The 18030-nt window shown below is 38.5% G+C and overlaps 1 protein-coding gene across 3 annotated transcripts in view; it reads right to left on the bottom strand.

Annotated features, from left to right (window-relative positions):
* Window positions 1-18030, bottom strand: part of ATL1 (atlastin GTPase 1) — a 52924-nt gene that overhangs the window by 24085 nt on the left and 10809 nt on the right. For 2 of the 3 annotated variants that reach the window (XM_081116286.1, XM_081116288.1), the window contains exons 2-5: window positions 12077-12243; window positions 4232-4479; window positions 737-871; window positions 187-291 (exon numbers count right to left, since the gene is read on the bottom strand). In XM_081116286.1, coding sequence (XP_080972412.1) covers window positions 187-291; window positions 737-871; window positions 4232-4479; window positions 12077-12110 — 522 coding nt within the window. In that variant the 5' untranslated portion in view covers window positions 12111-12243. Of the gene's footprint in view, window positions 1-186; window positions 292-736; window positions 872-4231; window positions 4480-12076; window positions 12356-18030 lie in introns of those variants that run through there. The other variant, XM_081116287.1, reaches the window with a different exon arrangement.

The following is an 18030-nucleotide window of genomic DNA, read 5'->3' as shown; positions in this document are numbered from 1 at the left end:
AGATGACAATAATAAAAACAATTCTACTCTTACAGAAATCTTAAGAACTGGTATGCTAATTGGGCAAATAATATACATGAATTACCATTTCTGTTTATCTCAGTAGCACACATATGTAGAAATGCATATATTCATAATTTTTAGTGAAAGAAATATCCATAAAAATGGATTTCTTTTATTCCATACCTGTATTGAGCTGATCATTGTGCTAAGGGCAAATACTGTGGCCGAATCTCTCAAAGTTGACTGACTATCAAAGGTTCCCTGAGTATCCATCAGTAGCACTGCAACCTACAGGCAAGTAGAGAATGTAATTGAAATTTTATAGAGCATGTAGAGTACTAGGGCTAGCACAAAGTTAACACCATAAGAACTAAAGTAAACCATTAACAATGAATACTTTATTTTTTACATGTGCCATAAGTGCCACAGGAAAAAAAATATTAAGTAGCTGCTGAATACTGTAATGATTAATTTTCACTGGCAACCCACCATAACAGACACAACATTGAAACAAGGTTTAGATGTTAGTTGATCTGCTGTTCCATTGTCTCTACAATTTTGCCTGCGCTGATCACTAGAGAGGGAAATAGGGAACATGCAATAGGATGCTACTCACTTCCCTTTTAATATGATATCAAGTGGCCAAAAATTAGTTTTCAAAAGTTTTTGAGGATTCTGAAGAGTGGAAACTATTGCAAGTGAAAAATCTATTTTCTTTAAGTTCACATCATACCTTTTTACCATCAGGTTTATTGATAAGGAAGACTTCACTCCATATCTGGATTCCTGTGGTCTCTCGCTCAGACCCACCTCTCCATGAAAAACCAGTCAATGGTTCATTGTAATCTCCAACCCAATCAACTGATTCCTATAAAATTAAGAAAGTCTAAGATACGAAACTACATATGTAGTATAGTATTTTCCATTCATTCATTTAGGTTTGAACCTTTCTCCAACTCTAGTCAAGAGGAAACAACATGTGCACATTCATTGTATTGACACAATTACTTTACTAATTCATCCAAAAAGTAATGACAGAGGAGCAACCATCTGCCATGTTTTATGCTAGGTCCTGGGGATATAAAGATATTCCAGACCAGAGGAAGCTCATAGCCTAACAGGGAGACAGATGCTAACAAACCATTATAATGCATATATACATGCCGAAATGGGAGTGTATATTAGGCATAAATGGAAGCATAAGAAAATAACTGACTCTTGGTCAGGTAAGACTTCAAACAAGAGGTGATGTTTGAGCTAAGAGTTGATGGGTGTTTAAGAATTTTCCAGGTGAGCAAACTTGGGAAGGGCATTCCAGAAAAAAAGAAATAAAGATATGAGAGAACATATATCAGGATATTAACAATAACATACACAAATTCTCTGGTATTGGGAGAGGAGGGAGTGAATAGTAGAAGAGGTACCTACTAGAAGGTGCAAAAAACCAGAAACAAGACAAATCTGTTACACTTTAATCTGAGCAAATGTCTTTTAACACAAGCAACATGGCAAGTGTTACTGAACATTTCACTCAAATATTTAACAGTTAAAACTATGAATATGCCTAAAACTGTATAATACCAAAGAATTTAAAGTATACTAATTTTGTTCATTCAATTTTCCCACCTGTGTTAAGTAGCACACTAATGCTGGTATGCTGGAAATAGAGAATGATAAGAGTTTTGCTTGCTTTCAAAGCCTATGTTAGCAATTCTGTTCTGAACTGACACTAAAGATACAAGATGTTAAAATTAACATTACAAAATTGTTCAAAAATAACCCAACTATAAAAGATCCATCCAAAATGGATAATTATGGCATAAATACATAGTACAAAGTTTCTTTGGGTAGTGTGTCTATTCTGCCTCAAAATTCATATTTGTGTCAGAATTGCTATGGATAAAAGGGTAGAAAAAAATACTGGTATGCTCTCCACTCCCAACTCTCTGTTCCCAGCTTAAACCTCTTTTTTATCCCTCTGCTTCTGGTTTATCCTGGGTCCCTTAGAGTCTCATTTCTGTGCCACACTGTTGTCTCAAATGTTATGACATTGTTGGTTGCCTCTGAGGGTGGAGTGAGGGTGAGAACTGAGTGGGAAAAGATAGAGAGCTTTCTAGGGTAAAGGCAAGATACACTTCATAAGATTTGGGGCTACAGAGGTATATGCATTTTCAAAAAAAAATAAGCAAATGTACTACTGAGATTTGCAGATGTAGCTGTATGTAAATTTTACAACAAAAAAGTTAAATACTGAAATCTATAGTGATGCTTGTATACTGGGAATATTTATGGGGAAGTAAACTACTATCAGCGATTTACTTTTAAATGAATCAAAAAGATAAGATGAAGCAATGGATGGAAAGAATAGTTGGAGACACGTGATAAAGCAAGAATATTAATGTTAATGGTAGAATCTCAGTAGTAGATACTCAGGTGTTTACTGTAAAATTCTTTTAACTTTGCTGCATGCTTGAAAAATGTCATAATAGATGTTGGGGGAAAATGATTACAATAAAAGAGTTATGACACACCGTTATGGTTAGTTAATATTTGACAAAAGAGGCAAGAGCATACAATGGAGTAAAGACAGTTTCTTCAATAAGTGGTGCAGGGAAAATTGGACAGCTACATGCAAAAGAATGAAACTAGACCACTTTCACCATACACAAAAATAAACTCAAAATGGATAAAAGGCTTAAACATAAGTCACGAAACATAAAAATCCTGGAAGAAAATGTAGGCAGTAAAGTCACAGACATCCCATGTAGTGGAATTTTCACTGATACATCTCCTAGGGCAAGAGAAACAAAAGAAAAAATAAACATATGGGACTACATCAAACAAAAAGCTTCTGCACAGCAAAAGAAAACAGCCTCAAAATACAAAGGAACCCCATGGTCTGGGAAAACATATTTGCCAAGGATGTATCTGATAAGGGGTAATTTCCAAAGTGTACAAAGAACTCATATTAGTTAGCAAGAGGAAGACAAACAACCCAATTAAGAAATGGGAAAAGGACCTGAATAGACACTTCTCCAAAGAAGACAGACAGATGGCCAAGAAACACATGAGAAAATGCTCAACGTCGCTAATCATCAGAGAGATGCAAATTAAAACCACAATGAGGTATCACTTCACACCTGTCAGAATGGCTGCCATCAACAAATCAACCACATGTGCTGGCGAGGGTGTGCAGAAAGGGGAACCCTAGTACACTGCTGGTGGGAATGCAGACTGGTGCAGCCACTGTGGAAAACAGTATAGAGGTTCCTCAAAAAATTAAAAATGGAGCTGCCTTTTGACCCAGTGATCCCTCTCCTAGGAATGGGATCCCACTCCTAAGAATCCTGAAACATTAATCAAGAAAGAATATATACACCCCTATGTTCATAGCAGCACAGTTTACAATAGCTAAGATCTGGAAACAGCCCAAGTGCCCATCAGTAGATGAGTGGATAAAAAAGCTGTGGGACATTTACACCATGGAATACTATGCAGCTGTAAAGAAGGATCTCGAACCCTTTGGGACAGTATGAATGGACCTGGAGAATATTATGCTAAGTGAAATAAGCCAGGCAGAGAAAGACAAACATCACATGATCTCACTTATATGTGGAATCTAAAGAACTTAATAAACTGATGAACAGAAATGATTCAATGACATGGAAGCATAGATCAGACTGATAAAGGTCAGAGGGATGGAGGAGGGCAGGTGGGTGTAGGGAGAGATTAGCCAAAGAATTTATATGCATATATGCACAACCCAAGGACACAGACAATAGTGGGGAGAGGGATGGGGGAGGGGGGAGGGGACAGGGTGGAATGGGTCATTGGTGAGAAAAAGGGATATCTGTAATATTTTAAACAAAAATAAACAAAACAAAAAAGAAGAAGAAAGAAAAGAAAAGTATACCTGCAAAAAAAAAGTTATGACAAAAGTTATTTGACATTTTAAACCCTATAACGTGTAAAGTTTATAATCATATTACTATGCGGTGTCCATTTTTAAGAGTAAAAAAATAAGTTATGTTCTAAGGGAAATGTAGCAAAGCATAGCTTTGATTCAAAGCACCAAAGTTGGAATGATTATACTATAGCATTTTAAAACTAGTGCATATTTAGGATACATAATAATAGAAACGGAAACAATGGACACTACTAAATAAAAACACAACTTGACAGAAGCACAGAAACAGAAAACTTAAAAAAAAAAAAATCTCTTACATACCTGGTTGTACATGTATCTCAACATGAAGTCCATTAGGAATGATTTTCCTTTTCTAAATGCTCCAGCAACAGAGACAGCAACAACCTCCTTGTCTCTGACAGCCTCTGAGAGAAGGATTCGATTTAGTGCAGTTTCATCTAACTCAAAGGAATGGTGATCTTTGACTACCAGGACTTGGACTGGTCCTGCCTTTTTCACCGGTTCCTCCTCTTCTGAGCTCCATTCATTTGTCTTTTCTGAAAATCCACCTGTTGAATAAACAGCAATATAGTCAAGTAATCATCTCAAAATACCAAGAAATGTGTATGTACCTCTCAACTCTCCAACATCTGAAACAGGAAAACAGTACAATTAGAAATGCTCCTTTTAAATGGCACATGTTAATGTCATTCACACCATATCTCAGACAGATTTATATCTAAGTCTTCCTGATCATGTGACCAAATAAAACAATTTCATTTTCAAAACAGTTCTACATCAGTGCAGAGATTTCTGTTTGCAGAGCAAGAAAGAAAATAAAAACAAAAGAGTCTACTTTCAGAAAAGAGGAATAAAATGGCTTTAGTGGACACGTTCTTCATCCCCTAGAAATAAGTTCAGTTATTCACATGAAGGAGTCTTGCAAAACTTTTTAGAGCTAAACATACATAGGAGGAAATATATAAAGGGACTCAGAATCACATATTCTTGAAACTGGAACAAATCTCTAAAGCATCTTTTTCAGCTCCCTCTAATGCATTCATCCCATCTACAAAATCCTACACTCTTGTCTAAAAGTATACCTCACAGCAATGGAAGTTACAGAGAATTAAATTAGGTAGGGCCATATTGCAGAAGATCTTCAAGTTCATGGCAAAGAGGTCTAGAAATAATCCAGTAAAAAAATAAAAAAATTTTGAAAGTTACTTTATGTGGAGATCTTACCAAGAAACAGCATGAACCTAGGAAATTACTAAACCTCTCAGTTTCTTCATCTGTAGAATGGAAACTACTAATAGTACCTATTTAATAGGGTTGGTGTAGATTAAGGGAGTTGATAAGTGCTGAGAACAGTGCTGTCACAGAGTAAGCTCATAAAGATTAGCTATCATCATCATCATCACCACCACTACCTTGGGACCACTGATTGATTTAAGTTTTCCTGGAAGAAGTTCTGCATACTTTCTATAAATTTGTGTGTGTGTGTGCATACTTGCGAGTTTTCTGAGTTTTCTAAGATGGTAAATTTTATGTTATGTGTATTTTACCACAATAAAAAAAATGAAAAAAAATACCTGTAAAACTTTAAAACCAAATATTACAGAAGAATATTTTATATCTTTGAGATAGGAGAAGATTTAAGTTATAAAGAGTATAAACCATAAAGTAAAATATATTAAATAAAGTACTTTTAAATATAAAATTTCTATTTATTAAAAGATATCATCAAGAGAGCAAAGTCATATCACAAAGTGGCAAAAGATATACTTAAGACAAATAACCAACAAAGGGTTTATATAAAAACATTTAAAAGTTGTACAAAGAAAAGGTGGAAGATAACCCAGTAAAAGACAGACAAAGGGCTAAACAGGCATAGAGTAGAAAATATGAATGACTAATAAATATATAAAAATAGGCTCATACCTCATTGGTAATCAGTAAAATGCATATTTAAAACTTAATGAGGTATTGTTTCACACCTACTATGCCAAGTGTAGGTGAGGGTATGGAGTAAGCAAAATACTTTGTGGAAAAATTAATAGTCTAGGTTCCATTTATATTAGGTTCTTAAAAGTGTAAAACTAAATAATATGTAATATTAAATATATACATATATTGTATATATGTATTAAAAATTATAAGAAAATGAGAAACACCAAATTTATAAGTGTTCATCTGTGGAGAGGGGTTAAGGAGAGGCTGCCATTAAGGAGGGGCATATAAACAGTGTCAAAATATTGATAAAGTATATTTCTTCAACTGGGGAGGGAGGATTACAGGTGCTTACTATTATTCTTTTTTAAAACTCAACATCTATGTTTTATTTGTTCTTTTGTATATAGATATTCTTCATCAAATTTTAAATTATTATTATTAACCCTCACCCGAGGATATTTTTTCCATTGCTTTTCAGAGATAGTGGAAAGGAGAGAGTGAGAGAGAGAGAGAGAGAAACATTAATGTGAGTGAGACACATCGATTGGTTGCCTCCCACATACATCCCAACCAGGGCCAGGCACTGAGCCTGCAACCAAGGTACAAGCCCCTGGCTGGAATCGAACCCAGGACCCTTTAGTCCATGGGCTGACACTCTAACCACTGAGCCAAACTGGCCAGGGCTCATTAGAATTTTTATGTAAAAGAAGAAGAGCCTCTAAATTTAAAAATACCCCAACTTTTTTAATGACTAAAAGTAACTCACAGTAGATCATTTTCCTGATAATTACAGGTTCTACTTACAGTCTAGTCACTGGTTATAAGATAATAAAGGCTGCAGGATTTGAAATAGAGCAAAGCTATAAGCCAGGAGACATCAAGACAAGGTGTAAGCAGATACAAAGTATAAACTATATATATATGAAAATGTGTTTGAAAAAAGACGTAGGGAAGGAAAATTAAATTAGAAAAATGAGGAAGGAGATTCTGTAGGGAAGTACATATATAATCCATTAAAATTTTATTTTGCTTCAGGAGGAACATATATATAGAAAATGAGGCAAGTAAAAGGAACAAATAGTCTCATCTCATGAAAAATGTAATACATGCAATGGGAAAAGAAAGATCAGAAGGTAACTATATTTATTGAAGATTGTTTCCATATTTTTCCAAAGAAGTTTTATAAACAGGTATATGAAAAGATGTTCACCTGGCCGGGCGTGGCTCAGTGGTTGAGCGTCAACCTAGGATCCAGGTGATAGGGGTTCGATTCCTGGTCAGGGCACATGCCTGGGTTGAGGGCTCGATTCCCAGTGGGTGGGGGTGTGCAGGAGGCAGCCGATCAATGACTCTCTCTCATCACTGATGTTTCTATTTCTCTCTCTCTCCCTCTCCTTTCCTATCTCTGAAATCAGTAAAGATATATTTTTTAAAAAAATAAAAATGTTCAACATCACTAGTCATTAAGGAAATTCAATTAAAATGAAAACGAGATACCACCCCATGCCTACTAGAATAGTCATCATCAAAAAGACAAGAGGTAACACGTGCTGGTCATAATATAGAGAAAGGGGACCCTATGCACTCTAAGTGGGATTGTACATTGCTTTGGCCACTATGGAAAACAGTATGAAGATTCCTCAAGAACTTGAAAATAGAACTAGTTAAATATATGATCCAGCAGTTTTACTTCTGGGAATATATCCAAAGGAAATGAAAACACTAACTCACAAAGATATCTTTACCCCCATGTTCACAGCACCATTATTTACAATAGCCAAGACATGGAAATAACCTAAGTATCCATTGATGGATAAATGGATAAAGAGGTTGTGATTTTATATATTTATATATATAATACACATATATGATTCAGCCATAGAAAACAAGGAAATCTTACCATTTGGGACAGTAAGGATGGACTTTGAAAGCATTATGCCAGGAGACGTAAGTCAGACAGAGAAAGACAAATACTGTATGATCTCACTTATATGTGGAATCTAACCAACTAACCAACCAACAAATTCATAGAAAAAGAGATCAGATTTGTAGTTACCAGAGGTGAGGGGTTGGGGGCAGAGGGCATTGGAGGAAGTTAGTCAAAAGGTACAAACTCCCATTTATAAGATAAATCAGTACTAGAGATGTGATGTACATCATGGTGACTATAGTTAACACTGCTGTATGATATATGTATAACAAAGTTAAGAGAGCAGATCCTAGGAGTTCTCATCACAAGGGGGAATTTTTTCCTCTCTTGTTATTGTATCTATATGAGATGATGGATGTGGTAATCATTTCACAATATATGTAAATCAAACCATCATACTATACACCTTATACCTGTACAGTGATGTCAATTATTTCTTAATAAACCTGGAAAAATTGTTTTTAACATTTCCTCAAAAAACAGAAACCTAAAAATTAATATTCAGCAAGTAGATATTTGCTGCACTTATTGTGAAGCTAAGATAGTTTTTTGTTTTTTGTTTGTTTTTTTTATTGCCAGGAAAAGCTGAAATTTTAGTGCAAATACTATTTTTCTAAAGCAACATTGCAGATACACTTTCTGTTATGTTGGGGAAAACTCAAATTCCTATGTGGTATCCCAAGTTTTTAAGCAACTGTAATCACAAAAGCAAATAAACAAAAAAGGGTACACTTCTGTTTTGTTTCTGGTAGTACTTAAGCTCCAAGCCCAACACTGAAAGACTGTTTTCTGGGCTACTGCCTCCTGATATTCATCTGTCCCCTTTACTTTTCACACTAGCACATTCTTTGCCTTCTTTTCTAGTCCAAGGTGATCAAATTTATAGAGCCTCGATTTCTTACACCAGCTTAAACCTGGTAGGTTTATTGTGGCCCCTTTTGGGTTACAATTTCAGTTTCTTCTCATCACATGGGCCGGGGAGGCAAGGGACTCTAAACTTCAATCTTAGGTCTGTAACAAAAAGTGTGGAACCTCTAGCAAGTAACTCATGCTGAGTCAGATTCCTAATATATTGAAAAATGGATAATGCCTATCTTTGAAGAATTAATTTTTAAAAGCTTAAATTTATTCAAACTTTAGGTCAGTGTAGATTAGGTACAGGTGGTGGGATTCTCAGCCCTACTCACAGCCTGCTTCCCAGTTGTACCTCTGGGTATGGCCCTCTAATATCATCCCCAATTCTGGGCATCAGCAGAAATGCTTTTCTGCTTTCTAGCTTCCATGGCCCTTGTAGAATCTGACAGGTCTCTGACCACTCAGGTAGTAATATACCTGTTACGTGGTCCTACTAGGTCCTTATTTAAATTTTAGGTCTCCTGTACAGATTTTACATATATATCTCTTGCCTTTTTCTTGTAAATCACTGTATCTTCCAATTCTGGATAGTCTACCTTTGTCCTCTGCTCTTGGCTTTCTAATTTGTCTGGGAAATAATTATGTAGGTAGATGATAAAGTCAGTCTTTTATAGCTATCACCTGGGTTTTTTCTTATCAGTGACCTCTGGCTTTTACAAAGACCTGTTCTCTGTATTCCCATGACACCACGCCCCATTATCTTATAAAACACTCCACAGCATCATGTTACAGAAAATAAATTAGAAGACAGCTCTAGGTTCTAATCTTAGTCCTCCAACTTGCCAAGTATGTGACTTTTGCCAAGTTATTTAATCTTCAGGGTACTCAGTTTTTTCATTTGCAAAACAGGGAACACATCCTGCCAGTTTAAGAGACTAAAGATCATATGCAATAATGCAGGTGATTGTGTCTTGAAAGTTGTACTTCTATACAATGCAGAAAATATTAGCCACTTGACAAAGAGGCAGTTTATAGCAGAGTGATCAAGATAAAAGAATCTGAAGTCTAACTGCCAGAGTTGGAATCTTGGCCCTATCATTTACCTTTTAATATGTAAAATAAGGATTATAGTACCTACCTCATTGATATTAGCTCAATGAAATTAGTTATCATTGGTATTATTAAATGTCTACTATGTGTTAGGCATTCTACTTGGTGCTGGTAATTGGCTAACACTTTGCCAAAAACCTCTATCTCCTACTCCACATGTTACATTTTCTAAGTCATTTATGTCATATATACTTTACGGCAAAGAAAAATCTAAGCAATAAAGCATTTCCATAAAGCACCAAGATAAGACTCCACAATTCCACTATTTCTTTTCTGTGAACATTTCCAATGAACATACAGTGACTCTAGTTTTTCTTTTTCTAATTCATCATGAGTTGAAACTCTCTTGGTGTCTTCTGGGTAATCTGTCTGGGATATGTTTCTATCAAATATAAATAATTGATGATAGTGTTTCTGAAAGTAGCATCCAAAGACTACCTGCTTTTCAATCACCTAAGATGCTAATTAAAAGGCAGATTCCTGGACCCCATTTCAGATCTATTGATTCAAAACCTTTGGCTAGAAGATATGGGAATCTGCATGTCTAATAAGTTCCCAATGTGATTTTTATGCAAATCCCATTTGAGAAACACATTCCCAAGACAGAAAAAACCTCCACTAAACAAGAAATCTGTAACTAAAGGAAATACTGAAGAACAATGACCCAAAGCTTTGTGAAGGAGAAATTCTTTAATCCTCACCATGTATTTTCACATGCCTGTCTCCAACCAGGGTGGAGTCCACCATGCATGAAGATCAAGACCAAAACTGACTTGAAGAGACGCACCTTAACTGTGAGTGTTGAAGAAATTCTTATTCTAGAAGCCAAGGGGAGGCGGGAAGGGGACACTGAAAAAGCTTACCCATATATCAGAAGAAGCAAGGAAAACAGTGTTATTGCAATAGTCACACCTACAAAAATGAGGGTTTGGTGATCTCAGTGAAATGGAACCACTTTCTTCTAAGTTCAGACAACTAAAAACAGACCTCCCTGCTGTAACTCCCCATATCTATCACAAGCCTTGGATAATCTCTCATATGTAAACCTTTTCTACTGGGAGTTAAGTTGATCCTGTGACCAATCTGAGCAAGGAGAAATATGGCCTTTTGATAAAAGCACACCGAAATAACCAATTAAAATTAAAATGTATACCTCTTGGTCTAATTGACAGTTATAGATCTCACTGAGACATGGAAGATAATCCGGGAGCTCTGAATACCTAGTGGGCATAAACTTTCCAAATAATCATAATTCAAAACTAGCGAACAAAATATTTCTCTACCCACCAGGCCACGGTAGCCTAAGATCTGCTCTGGTTCAGATAATAAAATGTCCTATAAGGCTTTAGTTTCTAACGTGGTAGCGAGTTTAGTACTGTGACTGGAAGAAATCCAGAGCCCAAGGCGAAAAAAGACGCCCCACCTGCCCACCCTGAGCATCCTAAACCGACTCCGAGCAGCAGAGCGGGCGGGGCGCGGTTTCTCCTGCATCACTGCGCTCTCTGCTCCGCCCGCGCGAGCGCCGCCCACCCGTTCACGGCGCGAACCCCCTGGGCCTAGCCTCTCCTTCCCCCTCCCCTCGGCCTGGTGCTGAATCATAAGCCCAATATCTCCAAAAGGTAAAGTCAAAGAACAATGCCACCCTGAATGCGGTGCCAAGTTGGGGTGGGGCAGAAGGCTGGAAACCACAACTCTGCTTCCCTCTCCCCAAATTCCCCACCCAAACCCCCAATAAAACGGGTACTGCAGCACTGGGGACTCCCAAGCGGGAGTCCCTTCTGGGCCGCTCAGGTCTGCACCGCTCTCGTGCTCTCCCTGGGCCCGGCGGGCTCCCCTTCATTGTTCCAGCGCCCGCCCGCCCGGAGCCCGAGCCCCAGCAGGCAGGAGAGCTCGCAGTTCCCCTGGAAGCGGGGCGCTGAGGACCCCCTATCCCTTGCCCCTCTCCCTCGGGTAACAACAGGCCCCTGCCCGCCCTCATCTCCTTCCTGCCAACCTATCGCTAAAGCGGAACCAGCCAGTCCCTCAGGCCGGCGGTGGGTGCTGTCCAAATGCTGGGAAGAGGCAGACCAGGGAGGCGGGGGAGGAACAGGGGGCTCCGGCCTGCGCGAAGCTGCAGCCCTCGCCCACAGCGCGATTCGGTTACGTGGGTACAGCTCTGCCATGGTTCCTCTGGCCCAACAGGGCGCAGCTCGGCCGTGGCCATTTCCCAGCCCTGGATGCTGGCGCCGAGCAGTCCTTGGCCCTCCTGGTCTCCAGCAACAGCAAGTAGAGGGCCCGTCCCGTGCGGGCTGCAGAAGTCACCACATACTACTCACCCCAGCTGTTTCTGTCCGTGTGGTTCTTGGCCATGGTGGTCCGGCGGCTGGTGGCAGTGAGGCGCTGTCACCGCGCTCTCGCCTCCGGGCGCGCAGGTTGCTGGCAGCGGGAGGCTGTGCCCGCCCTGGGCGCAGTTCTCTCAGACGCTGAGGATGTTGCTGTGGCGCTGGTGGGAAGGAGTGGGGAGGAGAAGGGAGGAGAAAACCGATGAACCAAGCTCAGCATCACAAGCTCGAACTCACACAAATACCAGCGTCACACCCTGCCTACCTCAGCCCACCCCCAGAGCGCGAAGACAGCGACAGACGATGAACTGCAACAATTTCAATAGAAAACACGCACACAAATGAACAGCACCCCCTCGCACGCAATCTCAAGGAATTTAACAGCATCACCTAGTCACACAAGTACACAAACCAGTATACTGCATTATGCTGGATGTTCAAATACCTGTTTCCCAGAACAATTATGCATTAGTACAAACATGCTGGTAACATTTATATAGCTTAAAAAGTTAAAATAATCCGCATTTATCTACTAGGCACCATTTCCCCCCACTTGAAAAGCAAGGTCATGTTAGTAAAAAGGGTATTGTGCATTTTGTACCTGTCTACCAAACAGGCCTATCTTTTAAAACTGGGATAGCAAAATTAGGTCAAGAAGATCAAGATAAATGAAAGCTGAAGATTCATCATAATCTGTAAATGTTTAGTGGGCAAAATTTCCCACTAGATTTGCAGATACAAAGTCTAGATTTATATTGGCAACTATTTGAAGTGAAGTCATGCTACATAGTCTGGGTGAGTCGTGGCAGCCACAAAGGCAGCAGACAATTTGAAGGGAAAGTAAAAGGCAATAAATACTTAAAAAAATATGTTCAATCTCTCTCTTTTCACTAATTTCTTCCTCTCTACCTACAAATTCAGTTTTCAGTATCCTAGAAACACTGTGCCTTCATGCTTCTTTATCTCCAAGACCCCAGCATCCCATTCCTCACCGCCTCAGTTTCCTCCTGCACCTGGTTGCTGGCCACACTCTACACATCAGGTTTGCCTAGGAGATTGCTGCTAGCCTCTTAATTACCGGGCCCTTAGTTCCTGCCTACTCCTCCTCACCAGCACCCCCTCACTCTATGTGGTCTTAATATAGTTTACTATGGTGTCTTTAGACAGGACCTCCATGCTGAGGATTCCCAAGCCTACACTTCTAGTCTTAAACTCTCTTGAGAATCACCATAACAGAACTGAATTTATAACTGCCTGAGCTCATCCTCACTTTTTCTACTGACACTTCGAAATCAACATGTCAGAAAACAGCCTTACCTACGAATGCCAAATTTTATGCATTCTGTATTTCAGTTAACATTTCTAGTGACCTCAGAAGTGTGAACACTATCAACCAAGTTTACATGATAGTTTTAAAGGGGACTGTGTTCATTAGAATTGCATTCCCCCAAACACTAATGAAACAATATAAGGAGATAGAAATTATCTCACCACTGAACCTACAAACCAAATTCATAGTACAAAAAGAAGTGTGTTCTGTACTTCTTGTATTTCTTTGCTGTAATTCCCAGCTCACATTCCAAACTGATAATCCCTTTCAGGTGAATCCCATTAAAAAAGAATAGAGTAGCCTGGCTGGTGTGGCTCAGTGGTTGAGCATTGACCTATGAACCAGGTCATGGTTTGATTCCTGGTCAGGGCACATACTCGGTTTGCAGGCTCAATCCCCAGTAGGGGGCATGAGAAGGCAGCCGATCAATGACTCTCTCTCATCATTGATGTTTCTCTCTCCTTCTCCCTTCCTCTCTTTGAAATCAATAAAAACATATATTTTTTTAAAAAGAGTAGATTCCACAAAACAATTGTTCTATAATTTCCTATCTATTCCTAATTGAAAAAAATATTTTTAAAAAACCTTTTTCCATTGTAATTAATACAATGTAATTAATGTAATTAATACCTGTGGGATAGTTCTCTGTGTGAATATCTTGGCCAAGAACTTTTCATTCCATGGTTGTTAGCATTCACTGACTACCCTCACCTGAATCAATTTTACATTAGTGACTTTAAAATAGTGATCTAAAAATAATTATATTATTTTACATTTAGTAGCTGGCATTCTCCTCCCATCTTTATTTGTTACATACAGTTATGGATTCATGAAACCTATGACAAAAAATTTTTTGGATTGTGTTGCTCTGAATCACCATCATTATTCTTTCTCATACTCAAATTGCCCTAAATTTGGCCAATGGGAGCCTCTTCAAGTCAACCTAGTATCCTTTTTCTTTTTTTTTAAAATATGTTTTTATTGATTTCAGAGAAAGGAAAGGAGAGGGAGAGACATCAACGATGAGAGTCATTGGTCAGCTGCCTCCTGCACGCCCCCTGCTGGGGGTCGAGCCTGCAACCCAGGCATGTGTCCCCACTGGGAATCAAACTGAGATCTCCTGAATCATAGGTACTCAACCATTGAGCCATGCCAGCCAGGCAACCCTGTATCCTTGTTTGTTCTATTTGTCTTTGATCACTACTTTGTTTTCTGGCACAAGAAAATGGTTCAAGCTTCCCCGCCTCAGAACTAGAATTAGCTCTAGCTCCTTTTGTTGTTGTAGTTGTTCTTTATTGTTATTGTTTTACAGATGTCCCCATTTTCCCCTCCTTTGCTCGGCTCCACCCAACTCCCACCCCGCTTCCCTCTGGGGATGAGCACACTGTTGTCTGTGTCTATGGGTAATGAATACATGTTCTTTGGCTATCCCTTCACCTTCTTTCATCCAGTCTCCCCTTCCCTCTCCCCTCTGACAGCTGTCAGTCTGTTCCATGTATCCATGACTCTGTTTCAATTTTGTTCATCAGTTTATTTTGTCCATTAGATTCCACATATAAGTGAGATCATAAGGTATTTGTCTTTCTCTGACTGACTCATTTCACTTAGCATAATAATTTCCAAGTCCATCAATGCTGTTAAAAAAGTAAGATTTCTTTCTTTTTATGGCCAAGTAGTATTCCACTGTGTAAATGTATCACAGATTTTTAAAATCTACTTATCTACTGATGGGCATGTGGGCTGTTTCCAGATCTTGGCTATTGTAAATAACGCTATGAACATAGGGGTGCACATAGTCTTTCGAATTGGTGTTTCAGGATTCTTAGGATATATTCCCAGAAGTGGTATTGCTGGGTTGAAAGGCAGTTCCATTTTTAATTTTTTGAGGAAATTCCATACTGTTTTCTACAGTGGCTGCACCAGTCTGCATTCCCACCAACAGTGCACTAGGGTTCCCTTTTCTCCACATGGTCAGCACTTACTGGTTTATTGATGGTAGCCATTCTGGCAGGTGTGAGGTGATATCTCATTGTGGTTTTAATTTGCATCTCTCTGATGATTAGTGACGTTGAACATTTTTTCATGTCTATTGGCCATCTGTATGTCCTCTTTGGAGACGTGTCTATTCAAGTCCTTTGCCCATTTTTTAATTGGATTGTTTCCCTGGCACTGAGTTGTATAAGTTATTTATATACCTTGGAGATTAACCCCTAAGCCAATGTGTCATTGGCAAATATGTTCTCCCATACAGTGGGCTTCCTTTTCATTTGGTTGATGGTTTCTTTTGCTGTGCAGAAGCTTTTAATTTTTTTTTTTGTTTGTTTAAAATATTATAGATGTCCCTTTTTCTCCCCAATGACCCACTCCACCCCGTCCCTTCCCCCTCCCCAGTACCTCTCCCCACCATTGTCCGTGTCCTTGGGTTGTGCATATTTGCATATAAATTCTTTGGTTACTCTCTCCCCCTCCACCCACTAGCCCTCCTCCATCCCTCTGACATTCGTCAGTCTCCTCTATGCTTCCATGTCATTGAATCTATTCTGTTCATCAGTTTATTAAGTTCGTTAGATTGCACGTATAGGCGAGATCATGTGATGTTTGTCTTTCGCTGCCTGGCTTATTTCACTTAGCATAATATTCTCCAAGTCCATCCATACTGTCCCAAAGGGTAAGAGATTCTTCTTCTTTACAGCTGAGAAGCTTTTAATTTTGATGTAGTCCCATTTGTTTATTTTTTTCCCCTTTATTTCCCTTGCCCTAGGAGACATATCAGCAAAAATATTGCTACGAGATGTCTGATATTTTACCACCTATGTTTTCTTCTAGGATTTTTATGGTTTTATGACTTACATTCAAGTCTTTTATCCATTTTGAGTTTATTCCTGTGTCTGGTGTAAGTTGGTGGTCTAGTTCCATTTTTTTGCATGTACCTGTTCAATTTTCCCAACACCATTTATTTTTTTAAAATGTTTTTATTGATTTCAGAGAGAGGAAGGGAGAGGGAGAGAAAGAAACATCAATGATGAGAGAGAATAATTGATCACTGCCTACTGCTTGCCCCCTACAGGGATTGAGCCCACAACCTGGGCATGTGCCCTGATCAGAATCGAACTGTGACCTCAAGGTTCATGGGTCGACACTCAACCACTGAACCACACCAGCTGGGCCCTACACCATTTATTGAAGAGCTTTTTACCCCATTGTATGCTCTTGCCTCCTTTGTCAAATATTAATTGACCTTATAGGTATGGGTTGATTTCTGGGCTCTCTGTTCTGTTCCATTGAACTATATTCCTGTTCTTATGCCAGTACCAGTCTGTTTTGATTACAATAGTCTTGTAGCATAGTTTGATATTAGGTATTGTGATCCCTCCAGCTTTGTTCTTCTTTCACAAGATTGCTGAGGCTATTCAGAATCTTTTTTGGTTCCATATAAATTTTTGGAATATTTGTTCTAGATATGTGAAATATACCATTGGCATCTTAATAGGAATTGCATTGAATCTATAGCTTGCTTTCGGTATTATGGACATTTTAATGATGTTCATTCTTCCAATCCATAAATACAGTATATGCTTCCCCTTATTCATATCTTCCTCAATTTCTTTCTTCAGTGTCCTATAGTTTTCTGAGTACAGGTCTTTTACCTCTTTGGTTAAACTTATCCCTAGGTACCCTATTTTTTGTTGTTGTTGCAATAGTAAATGGGATTTTCTTAATTTTCTCTTTCTGATAGTTTATTATTGTGTAGAGAAATGCCACCGATTTCTGAATATTAATTTTGTATACTGCTACTTTGCTGAATTCATTTATTAGATCTAGTAGTTTTTGATAAAGTCTTTAGAGTTTCCTATGTACAATATCAGGTTATCTGTGAATGACAATTTTACTTCCTCCTTTCCAATTTGGATGCCTCTTATGTTTTCTTCTTGGCTGATTGCTGTGGCTAGGCCTTCCAGTACTATGTTGAGTAAGTGTTGTGAAAGTGGACATCCCTGTTTTGTTCCTAATCTTAAGGAAAATGCTTTTAGTTTTTGCCCATTGAATATGATGTTGGCTATAGGTTTCTTATATATGGCCTTTATTACATTGAGGTATGTTCTCTCTATTCCCACTTTGCTGAGACATTTTATCATAAAGGGGTGCTGGATTTTGTCAAATGCTTTTTCTGCATTTATTGTATGATGTTTTTTGTCCTTCATTTTGTTTATGTGGTGTATCACATTTATTGATTTTCAGATATTGTACCAACCTTGCATCCCTGGAATAAATGCCACTTGATCATGGAGTATGATCTTTTTAATGTATTGCTGGATCCAGTTTGCTAATATTTTGTTGAGGATTTTGGCATCTATGTTCATCAGAAATATTGGCCTATAATTTTCTTTGTAGTGTCTTTATCTGGTCTTGGAATTAGGACAATGCTGGCTTCATAAAATGAGTTAGGAAGTTTTAGCTCCTTTGAATTTTTTAGAATAGTTTGAGGATAGGTGTTAGTTCTTTGAATGCTTGGTAAAATTGACCTGTGAAGCCATCCAGTTCAGGACTTTTATTTGTTGGGAGTTTTTTAAATTACTGCTTCAATTTCACTAGTTGTAATCTGTCTATTCAGATTCTC

This window comes from Miniopterus schreibersii (genome assembly GCF_964146895.1).
Source record: "Miniopterus schreibersii genome assembly, chromosome: 1".
In the NCBI taxonomy this organism is placed as follows: Eukaryota; Metazoa; Chordata; class Mammalia; order Chiroptera; family Miniopteridae; genus Miniopterus; species Miniopterus schreibersii.
This window is presented reverse-complemented; position numbering and strand designations above follow the sequence as displayed.